At 42.2% G+C, this 25,153-nt stretch overlaps 2 protein-coding genes across 2 annotated transcripts; one reads left to right on the plus strand and one right to left on the minus strand.

Moving 5' to 3' along the window:
• Positions 1-1,130: 1,130 nt before the first annotated feature.
• rad21l1 (RAD21 cohesin complex component like 1) lies at positions 1,131-16,527 on the minus strand. The gene is made up of 13 exons (XM_062540128.1): positions 16,342-16,527; positions 15,324-15,453; positions 15,010-15,109; positions 14,643-14,761; positions 13,938-13,997; positions 13,696-13,794; positions 13,272-13,424; positions 12,231-12,463; positions 11,659-11,752; positions 10,958-11,109; positions 9,467-9,571; positions 2,996-3,070; positions 1,131-1,366 (listed from the first exon to the last, which is right to left on the minus strand). Exons 1-13 carry the CDS (start codon positions 16,486-16,488, stop codon positions 1,178-1,180), a joined length of 1,656 nt encoding a protein of 551 aa, XP_062396112.1. The 5' UTR covers positions 16,489-16,527; the 3' UTR covers positions 1,131-1,177.
• A 1,301-nt stretch (positions 16,528-17,828) lies between these two features.
• Positions 17,829-23,192, plus strand: fance (FA complementation group E). The gene is made up of 10 exons (XM_062540129.1): positions 17,829-18,153; positions 18,274-18,865; positions 19,105-19,149; positions 19,245-19,301; positions 19,595-19,738; positions 20,245-20,368; positions 20,813-20,888; positions 21,388-21,454; positions 21,788-21,913; positions 22,045-23,192. Exons 1-10 carry the CDS (start codon positions 17,945-17,947, stop codon positions 22,144-22,146), a joined length of 1,542 nt encoding a protein of 513 aa, XP_062396113.1. The 5' UTR covers positions 17,829-17,944; the 3' UTR covers positions 22,147-23,192.
• The last annotated feature ends 1,961 nt before the right edge of the window (positions 23,193-25,153 follow it).

The following is a 25,153-nucleotide window of genomic DNA, read 5'->3' on the forward strand; positions in this document are numbered from 1 at the left end:
TTTATCTGTATAGCAGATACTACAGTACCGATGCAGCAGAGGGAACAGCAGGATAGTACTCATCATGCTGTAGCCATGAACAGAATGTGATTGCCTACGTCACTCAGAATTCAATAACGTGTCCTCGGCGGCCCTTGGAGGCTTGTCCGCAAAAAAGCAGCGCAAGGATAGAGCACCAAAACATGGGCCAAAAAGAAAACTGAGCCTACGGGTCCATGAGCTATAACACTTACAGTAGTTCTCTCTCCCACGGACGTGTCAAGATCAGACTATAGCCTACTAGGTACATTAGATAACGTTGAACGCTTTTAAGATATCCGCCTTCATTCTTTGTTTGTTTAGATGAAAAGAAACACAAACATCTTTCTAATTCTGACGTCCACGGTTACCATCAGTAACAATTTTGTTCACTTTGCCGTAAACTAGTGACACTTGTCAAATCGTTTCCCGCTGCACCGCAGACATAACATTGCCCTATGCGGTACAAGCTTCCCGTTCGCCATTCAACAAGAGGGAACGCGCAATCCCAATGCAGCTGTCTCAAACGTAGTAAAAGGTTAGGGACACAAATCCCTTACATTTACCAGTCTCCTGCAGACGGACGACCCTCCACATTTCTGGTCTGGCGGAGATCACCCATGTCGCCGCTGGGCTGACCCACGAACGCCTTGGTGATGCGGGAGTCGTCATTTGTGCTTATTCAACGGGAAGGGTGCTGAGGAGAGGAGAGCGCGCATAATCCTTCTGAGAGCAGATTGATGCAACTGCGTGATGCTGCGCCGAAGCTACTTAAAGAGACAGCGGTCTCGGAAGGGATAGCGGTGTGTCTCCCTCCCGGCACGACCATTCGGTTATTCGCTGAACTGTTCAGGGACGAACCCCGCCGTGTTTATCTGCTAGTCAAACTGGCGAGTCACGATGCCACTGGCCAGTAATATCCAAAATGATAATAATGGTGAGGTTTTTTACTATTGGGCGGAGAGTACATTAAAAACGTAAACTTTAAAAACATTTCAGACTGTCCCTCCTCCATCTTTTTGTGTATTGTAATAATAATAATAATCAAAAAAATGCATGAGACATTTTTTTCCAAATTATTTAATCAATAGAAATTAAATATATACAGTAAACAAACATAAATTCCATTTCTTTTCTCCCCCTAACCTTCCTCCACTTCCTAGAAGGCGGTAAAGCGTGGCCCTGGTGTGGCGATGATCTCGCTGTAGGGGGCGCTCTGGTGCAGGTCCAGGGCACCCTGCTTCCTCAGCACCAGCAAGGAGAAGAACATGGCGGCCACCTCAGGTCGAGAGCTTCCCTTACACAGCTCCTGCAGGCTGAACATGGCGTTGGGCCTCGGGTCACGACCCTGACGTAGACACGCACACACACACACACACACACACACACACACGAAAGTGTCAAAGCACGGTATTACCACCTCAATACATAAGCTGACACACACACACACACACACACACAAACTAGGTCTCAAGCAAAAAGACACATACTTTCACATCAGCAAAGCAAATGCACATAGACACATTCATCAGCGTATAAGTAGAGACACAGACACACAAACTGGTCTCACACACACACACACACATATACATACACACACACACACACACGTCAGCATATAAAGAATGCCATACACATGGCATAATGGATAAGCAGAGACAAACGTAAATCAGCACTCAAGAAGAAGCACACACATACACCTTTCTGTATACAAGAGGTGACATACACAGACACACACAGGCACACTCACACACACGCAAACACATATGTTAACACACACACGCATACACATGCTCGCACACACATACACACACACACACACACACACACATACTGTACACACAGACATGTGTCAGCATATAAGGAATGACATAAATCAAGCAGAGTCACGTCAGCTGACAAGAAGGAACACACTCAAGAAGGAACACACTCAGTCACACACACACACACACACACACACACACACACACACACACACACACACACACACACACACACACACACACAATCATCATCATATAAGGAGTGACATACACATCCACACACACAGATCAGCACACAAAAAGAAACACACACGTAAGCATCTAAGCACAGTATTACTACCTCAAAGCAAATGCACATACACACATTCATCAGCGTATAAGTAGAGACATGAACACACACACACACACACACACACACACACACACACACCTCTCTATGTCTTCCACACATGTGTATAAGGATACAAGGACACAAGTTACACAAAGAATGAGGCACAGGCACAGGCAGACTTGTGAGCACAGTTTTGTCAGCAACCAGCCAGCGAGCAACACTTAAACACAACCCCCCATAGTGCTTAACCGTGTAACACCTACAGTTGCAGCCTTTTCATTTTTAATAGCTAGTGGTGGAGAGGTTCAAGATGCGACACACTCAGTGCTGCATTATCACATCACCGGCATGACTAACGGGAACAGCTTAAAAAACGACAGCATTGCTGCCCTTTCTAATAAAGTGAATGTCGGAGAGGTGTGAAAATGTTTCGTTTCAATTGTAATTACTGCAGCTGCCGCAATCTATCACTAGAAATGAGGGGAGAGAAACAAATAAAGGGGATATTTTTCACAGAGTGTGAGAGAGTAACCTTTAAGATGTGTTTTCAGCCTCCCACACACACACACCCACCCACACCCACACACACAAATTTTTCAGCCTCTCTTAATCCCCACAGACACACAACATTCACAGACACACACGCACATATGCGCATACACACAGACACAGACACAGACACACACACACACACACACACACACACAGATGCACACACAACACACACACACACACACACACACACACACACACACACACACACACACACACACACACACACTTAAATCCACCCTGTAGTGCTCGATGCCACCACACAGAGGCTGACGGCAGCTAATGAGCAGGGTTCAGATGCAGATGTGATAGGCGCTTGATTGGTTCTTACTTTGAGTGCCTGAAGGAGTCTCTGAGCTCGGCTCGTCAGCCTCTTCTCCTCAGTGTCTTCACTGTTCTGATCCAACTGTAGAGAGAGAGAAAGAGAGAGAGCAAGAGAGAAAGAGAGAGAAAGTGAGCAAGAGAGAAAGAGGGAGAGAGAGAGAGAGAAATGGTGATACAGATCACTTGCGTCACCTAAATCTACCACACAGCAGCACCAGGTTTTCTAATGAAATAATAATAATAAAAAGTCAGTAGTCAGCAAAAAATGTAAAAGCCTTTTCAGCAATTTCTGCTAGGAGAATTTTGTAGGTAATATTTTATCCAATCCTATCTCCAACACTATTACCAACCGGATCACCTCTGCACAACACATATTTCAAGATACAAACATGGAAACTACAAAACTGAAAACATTTACACATTTGCAAAAACACACATAAAACAGTGCAATCATCATGTGCAAAAGAGAATAAAACACACTTGGGGTAAAAGTTAAGTGTTTGGACATCACATACCACCTCCTTACAAGGTCAACATTAAGACACACTTCTTCCTTCCTAATTTAAAAATAAGGGCCATTATCGGGGCCTCACTGTTCTTCTACCATCATAGCTTCTAATTACGGTATGTTCTCTTAAAATATTCTCTAGAGCCAGGACAACCAACTGCCCCTGTAGGAAAAAAGACTCCGACAAAAAAAGAACACAGAAACTACAGTAGTGCTACTACATTGCACATATTGTATCTGTACTGTTGATACATTGTTCATACTACATAGCCATATCTATTCTGCTCTTAAAGGGTAACTGCTAATACACTGCTCATACTTATATGTGACCCTGTAAAGCGGAACCAGTCGTTTCGGTAAAATGTAGTAAATTAAGTTATTCTGCTCACGTGAACGGCCATAAACTAAGCTTTCCAACGATATGTATATCGAGGGTATTACACAAACTATCGCTAAGATAACCGCATCCAAAGTTGACATGGTTCTCCTGTCACGATATGCCAGAAGAGGAGAAATCACCTGTTTAAGCGGCGCGTGCACAACGGGAATGACAGCAAATGTGTTGAATCTTCGCCGGGTTTAACAGTCAAAACGTAGGTTTTTCAGTGAAATGCGTTCACGATATGAAACTGTAGACTGTATACAGCCGAATTATGCGAAAACGTGAAATTCAACATTTTAACTCGGAAGTTTGTTATTGTTGATTTTCTCAAAATAACGATGTGCGCAAAACGACTGATTTCGCTGTGAATGGTCACATATTTATTTTATATTACACTAAACCACCTTCTGTAAGCCAACTGTATACTACTGTCTACACTGCTCTATATTTCTTGTCCTGTCTATGCACCACCTGTCTATACTTGTATATCACATTGCACTTTTTGCCTCTGGTTAGACACAAACTACATTTCGTTGTGTTTGTACTTGTACTCTGCACAATTACAATAAAGTTGAATCTAATCTAGAGGTAAGGGATACCAAGGCACTGAGATGGCTGAGAATGAGCATGTGTGTGTGTGTGTGTGTGTGTGTGTGTGTGAGATGGGGGGGGGGGGAGAAAAACAGACTGAAAGACAACCAGAGGTTAGAGAGAGAGAGAGAGAGAGAGAGAGAGAGGGAGTGTGTTTGCGTGTGTGTATTTGAGTGTGTGAGGGGTCATTCTAGCTCAGCTCAACTGTCCAGACTGCAGAGTCAGGGGGGAAGAGTAGCATAAAATTCAATATGACAGCTGACTCTCACAGTTGTGTGTGTGTGTGTGTGTGTGTGTGTTTGTGTCTATGTGTGTACGCGTGTGCGCGATCATATGTGTATCTAAGAATTTCGTTCTTGCATGTGTGTGTGTGTGTGTGTGTGTGTGTGTGTGTGTGTGTGTGTGTATCAGCCTACAGCATTATGTGTCTGTCTGTCTGTGAGTATGGTGTGTGTGCATGAGTGTTAGTGTGCGTGTGTTGGTCAGTGTGTGTATGTGTGTACCAGTAAGTGTCTGGTATGTGGTACGAGCATGCTTAAGTGTGTGTGTCTGAGGAGGCATGCCATGTCTGTGTGTGCATGTCAGAGAAAGTGTGTGTGTGTGTGTGTGTGTATTTGTGTGTGTGTAATGCACGATGTGACAGCTCCCTGCCTGAAGCCACCAGGCGGTGATGATGACCCCTAATAACCTCTCCCCTGTCTTCTGTTTCCCTCCCCCTCCGTTTCTCTCTCTCTCTCTCCCTCCATTTCTGTATCTCCTCCTTCACCTCTTCTGCTCTACCCTGATTCTGTCCATCCCTCCGTTGGCCACCTCTCATCAACTTATCTTCTTTGCCATGTTTCTCATTCCCTCCTTTCCCCCAAATCACATCACATCACATTTCTTTTGGTACAAATTCAACGACCTTTACAACTTTTTAATACCTCTAAAAGCAAGAAATACAGTAAGACCTTTACTACAGCAAAAGAAGTCACTGAACTTGACTAAACTGCACACTGTTACTGGGATTTATTGAATTTAAACAACAGTGCACATTAGCTAACATTAAGTGCACATGAGATATGAGAAGTGAAGCGTGAACTGATAAATAGATAAACTGATTTAGGGTAAAAACAATACAATAAAACACATCGAAAAGAACAAGAAACTGCTCACTTCTCATTCATTGATTCCACATCATTGCACATTGTGTTGAGCCCTCTGGGGGTGTTGTGGGCCTAAATCAAATCAAAACACCGAGGACAGAGACTGCCCACTTGATGACCCCAGTGAAGCGTTTACCCCTCTCCCACTCAAGACACCAGTCAAGAAGCAGCGCTGATTATGGATTAGGGATTGGACCACCAAGTCCTATAAGCAATACTTAATTAAATCACCTCTCATCACTTTTTCTTCCTCTGCAGGTCCCTCACTCTCTCTATCCCACCCTTCCCTCCCTTATATTGCCGTACCTGACTATTCTCAGGTTATTCTCTCAATATCTCAGGTTATTTTCTCTCAAAATTCTCTCTGAATGTTTTATCTATTTTCTCTTGCTCCCTCCATTGTTTATTTCACCTGCAGGACCCTCCCATTCTCTTCCTTATACCCTTTCCTTTCCTTCCTCTCCTCTTGTGTGTGTGTGTGTGTATGTGTGTGTGTGTGTGTGTGTGCCTACAGGCCACCTTACAGACCAAGGTGCTAATAATAACGCCATGGTCACAGTATTGACATCCAGAGAGATAATGAGAGAAAAGGCACACTGATATGCTAAAAGTCACATAGCACTGTCCACTACCACAAATACTGGATCAAAAACCATCTAGCAACACTGAATAATGGACAGATCTGCACACAAAAATAGCTAAGCATAAATCATTCATTTGAATAATTAAACATGCGCTATTTGCTTTGTGGTTCCATCTCTTTTTTAATTTTGGTACCTCAAGAAAACACATAGTGTTGGAAAAAAAAATATCTGTACTACGCTTGAAGTTTGGAGAAACACAACATCCAATCACCTTCCTTTATTGCCTCCCTTCTGTAACTCCTCCCCTTATCCCATCCCATCCCATCCCATCCTGTTTATCAGAGCGGGACCCTAGAGTGGGTCAATTCATATTTAATGGGGAGTAGACATGGGAGTAGAGTCAGGGGGGGAATGTGTGAGGAAAGGGCTTAGAGTAGCTTACACCATGTGCTCTAATTATATGCTCAAACAAAACCATAACAATGGTCTCTATTCATTCTCATGATTAAAATCCACGTTCTGATGTATGATAAATGTGACATATGAGTGCATATGCTGCCACTATGCCACTACCCCTTTACAGGATAATTTTACATTTACGTTTATGTTATGGGTATGGCCATGGTTATGGGATTTGGCTGACGCTTTTGTCCAAAGACACTTACAAATAAATCAAAGCAATACATTTTCTGTACAGTATATACAGTGCCTATAGAAAGTCATCATACCCTTTTGAAATAGTTACTTTTTTTGTCTTACAGCCTGAAATCAAAACCCATTTTAAAAAAAATCTTTTCCAGTTTTATTAACAAATTTAGCTGTACAACATCAAAATAATGAAAAAAAAGTAAACAGTTCTGAAAATTAATAAAAAAATGAAAAACTAGAATAACAGGGTTGGAAAAGTCATCATACCCCTGACTTAATACTTTGTAAAGCTTCCTTTTGCTTTCATTACAGCCATTAATCTGTTTGGATATGTCTCTATTATAGCTTTGCACACCTAGATAGGGGAATATTTGCCCAATTTTCCGTAAAGAAATGTTAAAATTTAGTCAAATTCTATAGGGAATGGCGATGGACTGCTCTCTTCAAGTCAATCCACATATTTTCTATAGGATTTAAGTCAGGGCTCTGACTTTGCCACTCAAGGATATTCACCATCCTATCCTTAAGCCACTGCTTTGTTCTTTTGGCAGTATGTTTAGGATTATTGTCGTGTTGGAAGGCGAATGACCTCCCCATCCTCAGCTGTCTAGGAGAGGGACGCAGGTTTTCCTTAAGAATGTGGGTGTACTTGGCAGCATCCATTTTCCCTTCTATCCTGACCAATTGCCCAGTTCCCGCTGAAAAGAAACATCCCCACAACATAATGTTGCCCCCACCATGCTTCACACTAGGTATGGTGTGTTTTGGGTGGTGTACTGTGTTGGTTTTCGCCAAACATTGCGCTTGGAGTTCAGTGCAAAAACACATCTGGAATATTCTGCTACCATGTGGAAAAAGCTTATATGGTCAGATGAGACTAAGATCGAACTTTTTGGAGACTAAGATTGAAGTTTTTGGACTGAGCTCCAGGCGCTAACCAAACACAGTATACACACCCAAACACACCCAAAACACACCATACCTACTTTGAAGCATGGTGGGGGCAACATTATGTTTTGGGGATGTTTCTCTTCAGCGGGGACTGGGCAATTGGTCAGGATAGAAGGGAAAACGGATGCTGCCAAGTACACCAAAATTCTTGAGGAAAACCTGCGTCCCTCTCCTAAACAGCTGAGGATGGGGAGGTCATTCGCCTTCCAACACGACAAAAATCCTAAACATACTGCCAAAAGAACAAAGCAGTGGCTTAAGGATAGGATGGTGAATATCCTTGAGTGGCAAAGTCAGAGCCCTGACTTAAATCCTATAGAAAATATGTGGATTGACTTGAAGAGAGCAGTCCATCGCCATTCCCTACAGAATTTGACTAAATTTTAACAATTCTGCACGGAAAATTGGGCAAATATTCCCCTGTCTAGGTGTGCAAAGCTATAATAGAGACATATCCAAACAGATTGATGGCTGTAATGAAAGCAAAAGGAAGCTTGACAAAGTATTAAGTCAGGGGTATGATGACTTTTCCAACCCTGTTATTCTAGTTTTTCATTTTTTATTAATTTTCAGAACTGTTGACTTTTGTTTCATTATTTTGATGTTGTACAGCTACATTTGTAAATAAAACTGGAAAAGATTTTTTTAAAAATGGGTTTTGATTTCAGGCTGTAAGACAAAAAAAGGAACTATTTCAAAAGGGTATGATAACTTTCTATAGGCACTGTACCTGTAGTAGATGTAAAGTACATAACAGTTTATATATAATGTAAGTATGATGTACAGTACGTATGTATGCATTTACTAATATGATTTTTGATGTGACTATAAATGTTCTCAGTCAACTGAAAAATTGCATATGCAGCACAATAACGGTCCCACGCATTCTGTTCCTTTAGGGAAAAGGTTGTTAGAAATGTTATCCATTTATAGCTTAGGCCATTATCTTTTCTCAGAGGGAGCCAAGGGCTGTGCAGGAATCCACTAAACTGTTTCATATTGTATTTTTCTCCTTGTATGTACAGTATCTTGCACATTTTTTCCTTTCTATGTGCCTCATATATTCTCGCAGTGTAGCTCACACATCTTTGAAGTATACTCATACATGTACTGTGCGTAGTGTGCTGTATTTAGCTCATACATTTTACCAGTGTACTTGGCCTTTGGATAATTACTATTGAACCCCCGCCCCCAGCTTTTCCAATAAAGTGAGCAGCATGAGTCAGACACTGGACAGCACTGTGTGGGTGGATGACTTGAGGCTGAGAACAGGTAGTGTGTGTGTGTGTGTGTGTGTGTGTGTGTGAGAGAGAGAAAGCCAGTGAGTCTATTGACAGACTGTGAATGTGGTCAATGACCACTTGTGTGTATTGTTCAAGATAAGAATAGGTGGTGTGTGTGTTTATTTGTGTGTGTGTGTCAGCGAGAGTGTATGTGCATCAGCTTAAGTGTGTGCCAGCGAGTGTGTGTGTGTGTGTGTGTGTCCTGACAGGCTGTTAGAATGGAGAAGAATCCCTAATGTGTCTGCCCTCCAAGAGACAACTATAAAAACTGAGAGTCATATCAGTGTGAAATAAAATGGCTATTCTTGGCTGTTCTGATAACGCAGGCAGCAGACTGTTATTTTTATCTGACTGTAATAATGTGTGTGAATGTGCAGCAAAGGTACCTGACTCTTGGGTGTTGCTGTCACTGAGGACGGCATTTCCCTCTCCGCACCAGACGCATGAACCAGCAAAGAGTCCTCCAACACAGGATCAGGTGGGGAAAACACCTGGAGGAGACAGACAAAAAGAGAGAGAGCGAGAGAGAGAGAGAGAGAGAGAGAGAGAGAGAGAGAGAGAGAGAGAGAGAGAGAGAGAGAGAGAGAGAAGAAGTTACTTTTGCAAGAATTTACTTTTGTAAGAGGTCACTGGGGAGAAAGGACAAAGAAATTAACTTTTTCACCAGCTCCTCCAAGAGCCTGGGGTCTTAAAAAATAAAATAATTAATAAAAATAAAAAAAAAACCTCCCAGAAGAATACCGGGGACAGGGAAAAAGAAGGAAGGAGAGCGAGCCACATAGTTCCAGTTCTAGGACTCCTCTAATTGTGTGGGTTTTTTTTTTTTAACGATGCAGCTCTTCCTCTTGCACAACCCCTGTACTGGACACTCATGACAGTAAGCCCATAAGCCCCTGTGTGCCTCCGCACTGCACAAACACTCTTTGATTCTCTCAGCAGACAGTAGAGAATGATTAAATGACTAAAATTACTTTAGAGAGCATGGACAGAGAACAGACTCAATAGTGAGCTATCCAGTGAGCTAGCGCTCTTCATTTCAGCTGCCTTGCCTGAGGTGACTGATGTGACAATGAACATGTTTACACGGACATTGATATTCTGATATTAACCCGATTAAGACAATATTCCCACTGCCATGTAGTATAAGTATACTGTAAGCATATATACCCTTTTGCTCACATGAGGGAAATTTGTTCTCTGCATTTATCCCAATCCGTGAATTAGTGAAACATGCACAGCAGCACACAGTGAGGTAAAGCCCACACTAATCGGGAGCAGTGAGCTGCCTGCAGCAGCAGCACTTGGGGAGCTTGCTCAAGGGCACTTCGCTGTGGATGTGGGCTTGAGAGAGCAGTGCTCAACCTCTGCCCCCGGCCGCCCACATTTTTCTACTGGTCAGGGATTGGCAGCCTGAAGCCCTAACTGTACGTTCACACCGCCTCCGATTTGAGCTTCCAAAGATTCCGGAAGTCATTCATTTTCAATGGAAGCCGGCTTCTCTCAGCTGCCAGCAGCGGCAAATCCATCGGCGTCGTGTTTTGGGCGTCTTGAGTGACTTGAGAAAGTTGAAAGTGACTCAACGTTATGGTAATGAGCTATGACGCGGTTCAGCGACCAAACGACCAGCAACGAACATGATCGAACATAGAATACTACCACGTCAGAGCGGCCAAAGCGTCCAAGGCATCCTTGGCAGGGCGTCCAGAGCTTCTTGGAAGCTCAAGTCGCCGGCGGTGTGTACGTACAGTAACCAGTAGGTCACGGCTGCCCTACACAGTACATATACACAGTTACACAGTATTTTCTCTTTCCCTTCACGTGAATAAGGCCATTAGTCGGATTATTGCTGTGCATGTAAATGTAGTCAGTGGGCTTACGTCGTCTAAGTGCTCACTGGGGGGCGGCAGGTGGAAGATGCCGAGCTCCTCCAGGTTAACATCGACTGGTGGCGGCGACACTTTGCTCTGGTCCGCAGACTCCTGCAACAGACTGGGCTCCTCCGTGGGGAAGATGGACGACTCGCTCAATTCTGCAGGGAGAATCGTGGGCTGAATATCAAAGACTCCCCTTAGGTCTGAACTCTGAGCCCTCAAAATCTTAACTGACATCTGATGATAAGTGATTAAGTTAGAAAGGCTGTAAGGGTTCAAAACGCTAAAAACAAGGACGTCTGTTGCCAGAGGTAGACATCCTGGGTCCAGAAAAGTAAAAGTCCTGCCATATATTCTTTCTGCCTGTGCACTTAACACAGGTGATGTCACTAACAATCTGATCTACCTGGCTGCAAATTACGTGTAGGATGAGCTAGTTTACTAAATGGTTGGATCAAATACTTGGCAGGATTTTTACTTTCTAAACCCGGGATGCCTCTGCCTGTTGCCTATCCTTAAATCGACATTTCAACACCAAAAGCGTGTAGTAAACATGTTTCCATATCCTTTTCATGGCAGTTGTTTACTGATATTTTTTTCAAGCTTCCACCCTCCCTTTGGGTAACCCAGTGTTTTACATCACAACGCTATAAATTGTTTGCAATTCCTTTGAGTAAAGACTGAAAAAAAGGGCACACTCCTCCCACCCTCTTGATGCTGGTTCCTCATCCTCTCTGGATCACTCTCCTCGCCCGCCTGCTCTGACTCTGGTTTCCGGGGAAACACGTCTCTAGGGAATATCTGCATGGGTAAGAATGGAAGCACTTAGCGTCACTGGCGACTGCATGTGTGACATCATAATTACAGGTGGAAATTACAGGCCTAGGTTGTCTATCCTCACAACATTGACATTGACACAACATCTCTCATCATGTTTAATTTAACATTAGCAGTGGAGGCATTGGATAAACCTACTACAAATGAGAACAAAAAGTAAACAAGTGGCACAGATATTACAAAAGACCAAATTATGTATGATTACAGTATGTATGATTTATGCCTGTGTGAGTACCAACCACCTCCCATCCCCACAACAAACACTGTTCTTTCACTCCATCAGTTGATGTATGTGTGTGTATGTGTGTGTATGTGTGTGTATGTGTGTGTATGTGTCTGTCTGTCTGTCTGTCTGTCTGTCTGTCTGTCTGTGTGTGTGTGTGTGTGTGTGTGTGTGTGTGTGTGTGTGTGTGTGTGTCTGTACAGGACGCTCCCCATTCACCTGCAGCAGGTCTGGATGGTACACAGCCGGGGTGCAGTAGTGTCTAAAAAGCCATTCTGCCCCTCCACTGCTCTTCCATTCCATCAGCTGTCGGGTAGGCGGGGCCAGGTCCAGGGCTGCCGTGAGGTCATTGGATTCCTGCAGCATGTGTCTCATCTCCTCATTGGTCAGTTCCTTCCTCGCGTCCACCATCAGCCTCCTCTTCTTCTTCCCTTTCTTCCTCTCCAGAGTCGCTGGCCAACCCACAAACATATTACTGGGATTCACTGCAGAGTTCACTGCTATTATATTAACTGCAGCTATAAATGTATTTATCAGGTCCTTTGTGTTATGTACAGTAAACGAGTAAAAATTACAAAAATCAAGTAATTCACAAAATAATTAAATGAAATCAAATTTAACAATTAACAATTTACAAAATAACTTTTGTAAATTAAATAAGAGATTGTTTACTTTCTTAGCAAACATTATTTTGCTAATTTAAGAATATGTGGTATAAAAGACAGACAGTAATTTATGTTACTTCTACTTCAGTATGAATTCTTGCATGAGACCTGCCATGTATTGGTTCTACCTGTGAACTTGACATAGCACTAATTAGCTGATCTACCTGGCTTAAGGGTTGTGCTAATTAGAATCAACTAATTTAGCGAATGGTTGGAGAAAAAATGTGGCAGGACTTTTACTTTCTCAAGCTGGACTCTTACTGTGCGTTCAGACCAAGAGCGACCAAAGCTGCAAAGTCGTTTTTGACGCTGGTAAAACACAGGTGCTAAAAAGATTCTGTCGCACAAGTCGCTCATGACATGAGAGATATGAACGTTCGATTTCGTTTATGACATCCACACAAGCGAAGCACGCCTGGATTCTGATTGGTTGTCAGTGTTTTGCAGCCGAAACGAGTCATAGCTAATTTGCATAAAGTTAAACTGTTTTTAATTTTTTTAGGTCACTCAAGTTTTGATGCTGGTCACTGTGATCGTTTTGATCGCTGTAGTCGCTGTAGTTGTGTAGACGCAAACACAATTTAAAGTGGCTTACGTGTCATTGGAACTGGCTCAAGAGCGAAGAACTCTTCCTCGTTCTCCACTAGAACCGTCTCGTTCATCGTTCGTTCATCATCAACAGACACAACAGTGGGGGCCTGGGGACTACAGGGCTCAACTTGCTCCTCCAATTCATTTGAATCCGCATCTGTCAGAACATTTGAATATTACCCACAGTTACATGTATATTACAACATTGCACATGATTCTTTGGAGTACTAGGCCTCTTTAGAATACAGAGGATGAACATTTAATCTGTGAATTGTGAAACTGAATTTCCTTTCATAAACAATAAACTAACTTATTAACCTCTCATACAATAAGACATAATGTTAAGAGTAACAGGACATACTGTAACACACACAGACAATGTAGTACAGTACTTGGTTGAGGGACTTAAGTGTGTAGTTCATGCATACTGTCTAGGTTGATGGCCGTCGGAGGTGGAGTCCTTGGGACCTCATGAGATGAGTCAAAAATATCTGAGAATCCATCCTTACTGGCCTCTATCATAAAATCTGGAGAAAGGACATAATCGTGAAAATCACTACAACACACAAAAAAGTCAGAGAATAAATATCTTCAACTGATAAACAAGCCTGCTATTTAGGCCCCACTTGGCCCAAAGTTGATGCACATCTGTAAGCCTATAAGTACCTACCGAGCAAGGTGCTCTCCATCCCTTCGTCACCGAACCCTTCAAACTCTGACTCTTTCTCCCCTACAAGAGACAGGGAGAGCACAGTTCCAACATGTTCATGTGCTAAAATGGATCACTGAGCTGTGTATTTGAATCCTGAAAAGACAACTCGTAACGCAAATTATGGTTTGATATTTCAAAATAGATAGGGACAGTATCACAAAAAATGTTTTTCACATAAATATCTGTTTCTCAAGGTCACCGCTTACTGTTGGCATAAAACAAAGATGTACATTGTAGCTGCCTGGGAGCTCTAGCTGTTGGCTGCAGCGACTTGAGCTAGGTAGAAGCCGATTGTTTATTATTGCTTAATGGCGCTTTTATGAGCAACTGGGAAGTGGGAGAATTGAAGAGTTTAGGGGGTGTACGTCACATTGGGGGGTTTGCAGTGTCTAAAACAACCCTCCACGTAGAGAAGTAACGTTTATAGCCTATTCGTTGAAGTTTTATCTCTCACGATGTGTGACTCCATGGGCGCCGCCATTATTATATTTAATTTGGTGAGGTCGGGGTAGGTCGAGCTCCCCCGACTTCGCCGGTAGGAGGTTCCACTTCGACAGGCATTCCAGTGCACTTTTCTTAGTGGGGGTAGGATAAGTCCCACGTCCCATATGCCGTCGAATGCCTAGTCTTAGGCATTCAGTTGTGTTATGATGTGTTGTTCACCTAAAGATCTGCTGCTGAAGTTGTCCATCATGAGAGGGAATCCCCCGAAATCTTCCCTGAGTGTTATCTCCTCTATGCGACTCTGGTTCAAGGAGACGTCAACTATGTCCTCAAACATCCTGAAAATAGACACACACGTGTTTGCCCAAACAACATTTCAAAACTAAACCTCAGACCTAATCATTAACACTGGTGATCAAACTTTCATTAAGAAACATAAAACATTATTTTTTAACAAATAAATGTGGTAGTCATTACATAACAGATATACCATCTATATCCATTCCATAACATAACACAAGACATAGGATTCCTTCACAGTTATCCACTGGCAAAATTAACACAAATAAACAAATAAAAAACATACTTTGGGTCAGGCAGTTCAGAATCAAAGTCAGTGAAGTCCTCTGGGAGCGTGATGGATCTTAACCGGGCTTCCCTCCCATCTTCAGGCAAGTCAAGTTGACCTGAAAGGACAAGACAGCAAACAACTGCTAACTTCTACACATTTATTTTCTGAAGAATGCCAGAATAGTGTCTAACACAATATACTGGTGGCTCATTTAAATTTCTCCAATATGGAGCAAATCAGTCATCAACACACCTTGGTTATGTCAAACTGATAATGCCTTGCTCTGAGCATAAAGATTAACATATCATAACACAGGCTTTTGATATTACCTGGCCGAAAGGCAACTTTGATTTTGACCACAGCTTCACTGCAGTCTGCTAGAAGATACTTGGCTTTCCTTGAATAAATTCGCACCACTCCAAGAAGCAGATGTCCTGATGTTCTCAAGCCAATCTTTATCTGCAGTTGGAACATCACACCCTCAAAACATATTTCTTTGTTGACATCTACAAACTAGAAAAGCACTCAGAGAGCGCAGACCTCCGCCTGTATTGTTCTTCCTAGGTTGTCATACATTTGAACCTAAACTATTCCGATAGCCACCACGTGGCCATACCATGCCATTACCATTAAGCGACACACATAAACGGCTCCAGAATCCCGACGGTTATGGTTATGGCAGAGACAGGTATTTAAGGATCTTTGGTTATGGTTATGGTTGCTTAGCAGATGCCTTTGTCGACATACAAACAAAAACAATACGATAGTTAAATTTAGCAGTTGATTAGACTAGTGTTGACTAAAGGGAATAGCAATATAAACAGTAAACAGTATCAATAAGCAAATCTAATGAAAATAAACAAAGACTAAATAGGAGAATAGTAACTAACAAGTCATTAAATCAATTATATTAATAACAATAACTATGGAATAATGAGCAATAATGAAAACAATGTCAAATTAATCAATGGCCTAATGGAAACAAAAACAACGCTATAATATACAAACCATAATCATAAGAAACGCTAATGGACTAAGTGCATATTGAGTAGATATGCCTTAAGACAATGTTATGGATCACTCCCAAAATGTAATCGTTTCTTTCTTGGGTCATGTCTGACCTTCCCTGAAAATGTCATCGAAATCCATCCATTACTTTTTGAGTTATCTTGTTAACAAACAAACAAACAAACAAACAGACACCGGTCCCCAATGAAAACATAAACTCCTTGGCGGATACAAACAATAATGTTGCTACACAATAATGAGTCCTCACAACAACCACACGTAAATATCAATTCAGCTAAATAAACAATGGCCACTGCAGTTTATAGCAAAATACCTTACCTGAGGGCAAATTATATCTTGGATGGTCGTCTCTAAGTTACATTCAAACACATGAGCTTTGGTAATTTTCTTTTCCCAGTGACAAGCTAGCCAGATCCTGGCCAGAGTCCCACGGTTGGAGGTAAACAGTTGTGTGTAGAACTGCATGTTTCAATTTCTCCTAACTGTCCTGTTCCACATCTGTATCACAAACCTGTGAGAAGCCATAATGTCATTCTAATACAAAGAAATAAGTTATGATGGCAGACAGCTACATTGAACGTCTCTTACTTTAGGTGAGTGAATGGCGACTTCATCTTGTCTAACACATGAAAGAAACTGGCTAGTGAACAGTATGTACAGTAGCCTACGTCTAGCTAACTTAGAGCACACAGTTGTTATTCTGTATGGTGGCGGTTTCTACATAAATTCTACATACTAGGCTACTGAACTGTCTTTTGTTTTTATCCAATACATTAATGTTACAGAAACTGTTGGTTGGTACAGCTCATTAATATAATGGCCAACCATATAACAAATGTTCGCCTGCAACCAGAGACTTTACACAGAGCCCATATAGCGGGAATTTGTCCTAGCTAACGTCAGCTATCTTTTACTGTCTATGCGTCAGCCAGGTAGCTAGCAGGCGAAGGTTAGCTCAAGCTACAAAATCAAGCAAACAAACTTAATGAAAACAATGTTTAAGTTACAATTAGCTAAACAGGTTATGTAAGACCACGAACACCCCAAACAACTAAGGAATTACCATACACGGCTAAAATAAACGTATTTCCATTAATATCTTTAAGTACACTTCCAGTTAAGGTTTATGCTTACCTGCAAACTAAATGACAGGAGCCCGCTCGCGACGCGCACCCGCCTTGTTTTTGTATTGGTTAAACTGCGCATGTTCAGTCTATCAAAAAAGACTCCAGCCAGATGTGTCATACAGCCTACACCAGTCGTTCTCAAACTTTTCACAATGAGTACCACCTCAGAAAACATTTGTCTCTCCAAGTACCACTATTATTGCCAGCATTAAGAAACGTTAAAAGTAAGGAGGGCAGTAAGGAGGGCAATTTTCTATTCCTAACATTTACACTACACCAGGCCTACACTGCCAGAAAGGGACACACTGGCGTGGCTTAGTGGCACTTTTTTTGTCAGGTGTGCAAAGGGAAACTTTATTTTCTTTCATTTTAAATAGGCTAGGTAACACTTCCATTCAGTCAGCAATGTCATTAACAATCGGTTAATTCGGTTATTCGGTTCTTCTGTCACAGAATAAACAATGCGTAATCACTTCAATAATAACCAATGATAATAAATACAAACAACTGTGTTGGTGTGAAATGTATTGGAAGATGCTTTTTCATCTTTTCGGATTTGCGCCTGAAAATATTCTCCATAACGACAGATGGCGATATTGATACTTTTCTTTCTCTTTGCAGGAGTGGCGGCAAAAACAAGTAAAGTCAGATTTGTAAACTTCCTTTCTTTTACAGTTTACCGTCGGGTTAAATGACTCCGTCAAGAGCTATAACAACAGACACTTGTCCCGTTAGCTGCATGAAAAAGGTGTCAACTCTCACTCGAAATGGCTAAATTAAAACAAAGTTAGGCCATGGAACCAAAAGAGTTAATGCAACGTTTCGATACTCGCTCGCGCTTGTTGCTTGGAGCTCTCATCTTGGGTTCAGCTGGAGTTTCTAAAGCGCTGAAAGTGTTCAATCGACAGCGCATTTCGGATACTGATTTCCCACTGCGAAAAATACTGGTACGGCTGTGCGAAGAAGAACCCTGTTTAGATAGGGAGAGCCAAGCGCTGACATCGTAAGTAGCATATTGCTTGTACCCCTAGACGACAACGTTTTATCTCTCATTTGTACCTCTCAACTTTAACGTTCCTTCTGGTATCAGTTTAGCTAACACACTTCATTTTTCCTCTTCAAGAAAGCCGTTGGTGTGCTTGTTTCCTGCGTCATTCAAATGGAGTCTCTTGTCCTTTCTACACCTCGTACACACCATCCTTCCAAAGGACTGCATCCTCAGTTTGACAGGCTGTTTGAGCCGAGAGGAAAATGCAGCTCCATGGACTGCTTCCCTGGTAGGCCAGCTGCACCGAGACATACGAGACGGAGGTAGCAGGGAGATTCTGACTCCACAGTGCAAAACGAGTGTCAGAGAACTTTGTGTGCAGTTCAAGGGCACGGGTCGAAGTGGCGGATGGTCCTCTTACTTCGCCAAAACAAAGATCTGTGAAACGGACACAGTCCCCTCGAGTCAGTCACAGAAAAGGAAAAGTGGGGAATTGGATGTGGACTCTAGCCACGAAGGACAACAGAGCAAGAGGATGAAGATGGAACTGCCCACCTCTGGTGGTGGTGGTGGTGGTGGTGTAGGCCTATTAGAGGAGGCTGCTGAAGAGATGGAGGCGTCACCATCCAAAGAGTCTCCTCAGGACCAAACTCCTGTTGATGATGCAGTAGCATCACTGTTGCCTCCACCTGACTCCAGCTGTGTTATCCTACCAGACCACATTAAGGTGAGAGCTTTTGGAGAAATACACTTGTAACATGGCATCATTCAGCTAACATGTTGATTTGTTATAGTAACAGTGAATGTTAAAGTGAAACAGGACCATTGGCACACAGAACAAGTTAAAGATAGAAGAGTAATTGTGGTCATCGAACTCACAACAATACATTATTTCAGTATTTCTCTTTAAATAATGTTGAGCAGTGACTTGTTTTGACTAATGATGCTCAACACTTTGCTTTGCAGGCTGCCGTTCCAGTAATTAAGGAGCTTCTAGAGACTGAAATGGAGGTGAGATTCTTTCACCTTGAACCACAAAATTCAGCATCTCACTGATTCCTCATACTGACAACAAAACTTCATTTTGTTTGGTATGTTCTGTTTAGTGGGATCAAAGCACTGTGGCAGCCCTTGGAGTGCTGAATGAATGCGACCCTATACAAGTCAGTATGCTTATGTGGTTTTATTTGAGTGTTACCAGTTTTTGTTTGATTCTCTTTCCTCACCTCCCATGTCCAAGTTTGAGTCTGGTGCAGAACTGTGCTGCTGTCGTGCAAGGCAGGTTACTCCTCGAGGGCTTAAAGTTTTCAGGCACTGTGCCTGATTTCAGACAAGGGGCAGGCTGTTTAAGATTTGGGAATGAATAATGCATATACAGGCATCAAAATTAGGCATGGAGTGTTCCTTATTTCAAGCCTTGCACCTCTCCTTCCTACTCCATCTCCTCTGCGTGCAGGTGGACATGCTATGTGGGCTGCTGCAGCTGGACGAGGTGCCGGAGCAGCCCTTGGCCCAGTTCTGCTCCTGCCTGCTGGCCCTGTCTCCAGACCTCAGCCACAGCGTGGCCGCCGCCCTCATCAGGAACCTGCTGCTCAACAAGGTAGAGAGAGAGAGAATGAGAGATAGACAGACAGTGTGAGAGAAATACTGTAGTGTGTGAGAGAGAGACAGTGTGTGTGTGAGAGAGAAAGAGAGAGAGAGAGAGAGAGAGAGATAGACAGTGTGAGAGAAATAGTGTGTGAGAGAGAGACTGTGTGTGTGTGTGTGTGTGTGTGTGTGTGTGTGTGTGTGTGTGTGTGTGTGTGTGTGGTGTGTGTGTGTGTGAGTGAGAGAGAGAGAGAGAAATATGATATGATAGTAAGACGTATGTACTATGTAGCTATTTCTGAGAATCATCTGTTCTTAGATAATTGTCAGAAACATCTACACTGAACCATCCATAGCAAAATGGATAGCATCTAGACAGCTTGAACTTAATATCTCACAATATTAATCAAATAATATCAATGAATATTATCAACTTTGTGACGTAGCTATTTTTTTCATCTGCAGTCAATAAGTAAAAAACTACAATATTCAATCATAAGTCTGTACTCTTTCCCACAGGTGATCAGTCTGTCAGAACCAGCCTCCCGGTGGTTGTCGTCGGCCGTGTCATCAGTGTGCGCCCGCTACCCCAGGCCCATGTGCCAGGAACTCATCAAACCTATTCTGGAGGGAGACCAGACAGGTTGGTTAGCCAGTGCACAGTTGGCTCTGGTCCTTAGTCACTGTCTATCTGTGTTTATGTGATGTCCGTGTCTGTGTGTGCATTTCTGTTGTTGCTGTTTGCTGGTGTGCACTGTTTGTGTTATTTTTGCCATGTATTGTGTAATTGTGTAATTGTGTATTTTTTGTATTGTGGAACTGAATTCCCCCTTAAGGAAGCCAACTAACAAAATACTCCTAATCTTTGCAGACTGCATTTATAGACCATCGTCATTTACCATGCTTATTTTCTTCATATGGTCTGCATGTCCGCTAACTTGATTAGAGTTCATTTTGTGGTGTTCTCACACAACATACAGTATACAGAAGTTCCTTCTTTCTATGTACTTATCGAAAAGTGCATGTGTGGTACACAGAAATAGGTGAAAAAAAGAAAATATATTTAGTGTGTTGTGTATGCTTTCAGGAACTGTTCAAGTTGAACTAATCTGCAGACTTATCGAGGACTCCCTTGAGCCCCAGTATAGACTGCTGGTCTTTGGGTAAGATCAGTTGCTTCTAAAAGTCTGAATTTATTGTAGAAGGAAGTGTTACTCCTGGAGAAAAATATTGATTTATTGATTGACAGTTAGGGATGTACGGGGTATCATTATTATATCGGCCGAACATTGGTGTCTCTCCTGTGCAAATCCGAAAGAAACATGATGCCTAATGGTATGGGTTGTGGGTATTGAACCGTAAGCAAATTGAGAGGGTATTCATCCGTAAATGTTATTTCATATTTTATTCCGCCTTCCTTGTAGATTTTGGGATTTATTGTACTTATGCATTTTCTATAGACTCTTTGTTGCTTACTCTCATTACCTAAGATTTGTTTTTTTCTTTCTTTATGTTGAACAGAATTTCACAATCGATGCTTCCCTACACACAATAGCTGATATACTTTTGATTCAACTGAATGTTTTGTCATCCAGTTTTAGTTTGAGAAGGTAGTACACTTTTCTTTATTTCCTGTAAATTGTAATTTTCTAATCTCTGCAGAATGACTCTCTCTGGATCCTGGAATGAGAGTATACTCTCAGTCATCCACTGTCTTCTGGAGACTAGGGTAAGACATGTGAAATGATACAGAATGATAGATTTTTACAGGAGCCTGATCAGGTCATATCAAATTCTGTTGGGGCGTTCAAATTGTTGACAGACGACAGCGCTGCCACGTCGAAGTTCGGAATCAGTCGTTGGTCGTAGTGTTATCCAATTGCGTGCAGTGATATTTTCAAATGCACGCTTGGTGCCGCCCCTTCGAGTTGGGCCATTTTCATTATTCATAGCCAGACTCTCAGTCGTTCTAGGTGTGGGTTTGGATTTCCAGGCTAGTAACCACAAGAGATTGTCATCAAACAGTACAGGTGCCTGCTGTAATCATCCCTATTCTCTGCAGTTGGAATTGACAGATGAATGTTTCACACGGTTCACGAATCATCTCGGCAGTCAGTCGCCCAGTTTTGTCAAGTCCATGAAGTTTGCCAAGATGCTGCTCACAGTGCTGACCAAATACCAAAGCCATGTAAGCTACTACAGCACTACACAACTTCTCCACAAGATGGCGCTTTCACACACCGTAGCATGAAAATGACTGTGACCCCAAATCAGGCTGTACAAGTAACACCCTGCTATGTGTTTCTTCTGTGGTATCAGATTAAAGGTGGATGCAGACACACTCTATCCTGCTGTCTAGATGCTAACGGAACATTTCTGAAGAAATCCCTTCAGGCGGCGCTCAAACGGATTTCCCACTAATGAGGGACCTCAAGTAGAAACTAGCGCATTGACAACCGATGGATACTTTAACTCTTGAAATTAACACTAAGGATAAATATAATGTATTTATAGTAAAAATGATAGTGTTTAAATGGGGTTTTATTGCATTATCAGCTGCAGGCCTACATAAATGCCTGCTGTTACACTGTCGTGCTGTGTACAACTGTTTTCTGTCCTTGCTGTCTTAACTCCCTCCCACCCCCATATACCTCCCTCTCAGAATAGCAACCCATTCATAGATTATGGGGGTTTGTTATTTAATAATACACAGAGGACGTTTCACAATTATTTTTGGTGATCCACAAATATTTCACTGTCCACATGACTGTATTTATCTGTTCTGTGCAAATTCATATCCACAAAAATACAAAGTGAATTATACTTTATGTTTAGGTTTTGTGCATTTGTTGATCGTGTCCATTTGTGGCTTGTGTCATTTGTGATTTTCTTTTTATTTATTATGCAGATTTGTCCAATGATCAAGTAATATCCACAGAAATACAGGGCATTTTGCAAATAATTATGCATAACTCAGTACAGTGCTGGGAATGAAGAAACATTTCTTGCCACCCCTGGTTGAGTAAAAAGAGGTCTTTTTTTACGTCCTTAAGGTCACCATCTGATATGATTTTATCATAACCTTTCAATGAAAACAATACCGTAATTTCCAGACTATTAGCCGAGGCTTATACATTGATTTTGCAAAATTTCTTCAGCTATGAGGTTAATACAGGGGGGCAGTAAATATGGTGTTAATATGGTTTTGTTTCTTTTGACTGGCATAAAACACTGTCCTGCGGCTTATACACAATGTGGCTTATATGCGGGAAATAACTGTAAGGGGAAATCCAGCCTTGAAGTGAAGCAAATTTACTCTTGAGAAAAAGGAACAACAGATTAGATTTTTGGGGTTTGATTGACTGATTGATTGATTGATTGATTATTAATTGGGTAGCATTTTTGTTTAAACAGTTCGGAGAATAATGCTATTCTGTATGATACTGTATTCTGTATGATACTCTGTATAAAACCTTACTACATTTTCAAAATGTCATGATAATAAATTAATGAAAGAGAAGGGAACTCACCAGCCATGCATATAATGTCACTGATTACCAGTTAGCCTACTGTGGGGAAAGAGAGTTTATTTTGTTGTAGTAGCCTAATACATAAAAAGTCAAAGGTTGAAATCGTAACAAAAAATGCACGCTTGTCTTACAAAAGTGCAAAGGTCCTAAAGAAATAGCTTTGGAAAAGGTCTGGAATTTTTATTGGAGAAAGGTGCAAGAGCCTTATTTCCCTTAACCAGCAAGTGGCAGTAGTGATCCATAATACACCATGCGTAATCAAGTCTAGATAGATAGATGGATAGACACTTCATTGATCCTTAACATTATTTCTAGTGTAGTCCGCTCAATGAAGATGAAGTTTACAAATAGTAATAGGACTCCCTGTCCTTTACTGTTTCCTATGTGAGCTATAGTTACTAGTTGAAGGTGAATGAAAAGTGCCTATAACCAAGCAGATTTCGTGGTGTATTACAGCAAAAGGATTAACTTTGGAAAGGAACTTGCTGTTAATTGGTGTGGTCTGTAGTGTCTAACCATGACAAATTTGCCTCTCCCACTCTATCTGGCAAGAAAGATACTGCTGGGTTGCATGTGAAAATTGCCCAACACTTTAAAAGTCTCTTGCCTCTTAATTATGGTTAGTCTGAATTGTCTTGAGAATTTCTCTCCCCTTCTCTCCTCTTACGGATGAAAAGCATGTGGGCCACTCTCTCATTAAAGGCAAGCAGTCCTTCGGAGGCTAAGATTAGAGCTCTCGTGTCACCCCCTGAGCCCTGTCCAAACAACCTCCTGCAAGCTCTCTTAACAGGTTCACAGGCCACACAAACAGATGTGACCACCAGGGCTGCCTGAAGTTCAGCAACGCCTCATTTCAGGTGTGGTCGAAAAAATTGTGTCCCTCCACCTCGTATTGTCAGGGACTCTTTCCTCCAACTACCACTTTGAGCCTGTTATAAGCGTGGGAACCTAGATAGACAGAATGCTCGTGACCTGTCTTTTGGCCATATCCCGAATACCCTCAGATAGCGGGCTCTGAACTCGAGGACATCATAGACACTCTCGTGGTGTGGTCATGTCTGTGTGTAGCAATACGGAAAACCCAGCCCGAGATAAGTTTCCTCTCACTTGTCTCGACACTGGAGGTACTGGCGGCCTGCTCTGTGGATGATCACCCTGTCCCTGTCAGATGTGATTTGACCCCCTGCTGTGCCCTCCTCGGTCTTCCCTGCCCTCCTTTTGACAGCTGCTAATCCTGTGTTGACATTGGGAATGACTCCCGGGATCCCACCCGGCCTCTCACAAGCATCGGTTGGTTTACGATCCTCTCTGTCTGTGCATGTGTGCTGTGCTGTGCTGTGCATGTGTGCTGTGCATGTGTGCTGTTCTGTTCTGTGCTGGGCTTCTCCGCTAGACTCCTGGACCTGACAGGCGCCGGGCCCAGGTGATGCTCACTGAGCGAGAAGCTGTCTTTTAGAAAACTCTGCCACTGGCCAATTGAAACTTTTTGAGCCTTGTCCATATATTGTGAATTACTGAAAAAGTGAATAGCAAAGTGAATTACTGAACCATTTTAAAAATGTGTCCATTCAGCAACAGCCACCATGCTTGGCTCATTTCACTGTGTGTCATCCATTTTTAACATGTTATTTATTTTAATTGTACTATTTAATTCATCGTGGCCTTTATTTTTTCCTGAACACAAAACCATCTCCCACTCATGAAAGTTGAATTAACCAAAGACATAACAGGCAACACACCTTGCATCACAAATACTTTCAGTATGATGCACACATTCCATGGTACCTGATGACCACAGTAAGAGATAGACACCCAGCAGTGATGGAGGTGACTAAAGGGAAAACGTGCCCCTACCCCTACCCCCCCAGCCTCTGGCCCCCGCTAGAGTACTTTCATTC

This window comes from Sardina pilchardus, chromosome 7 (genome assembly GCF_963854185.1).
Source record: "Sardina pilchardus chromosome 7, fSarPil1.1, whole genome shotgun sequence".
NCBI lineage: Eukaryota > Metazoa > Chordata > Actinopteri > Clupeiformes > Clupeidae > Sardina > Sardina pilchardus.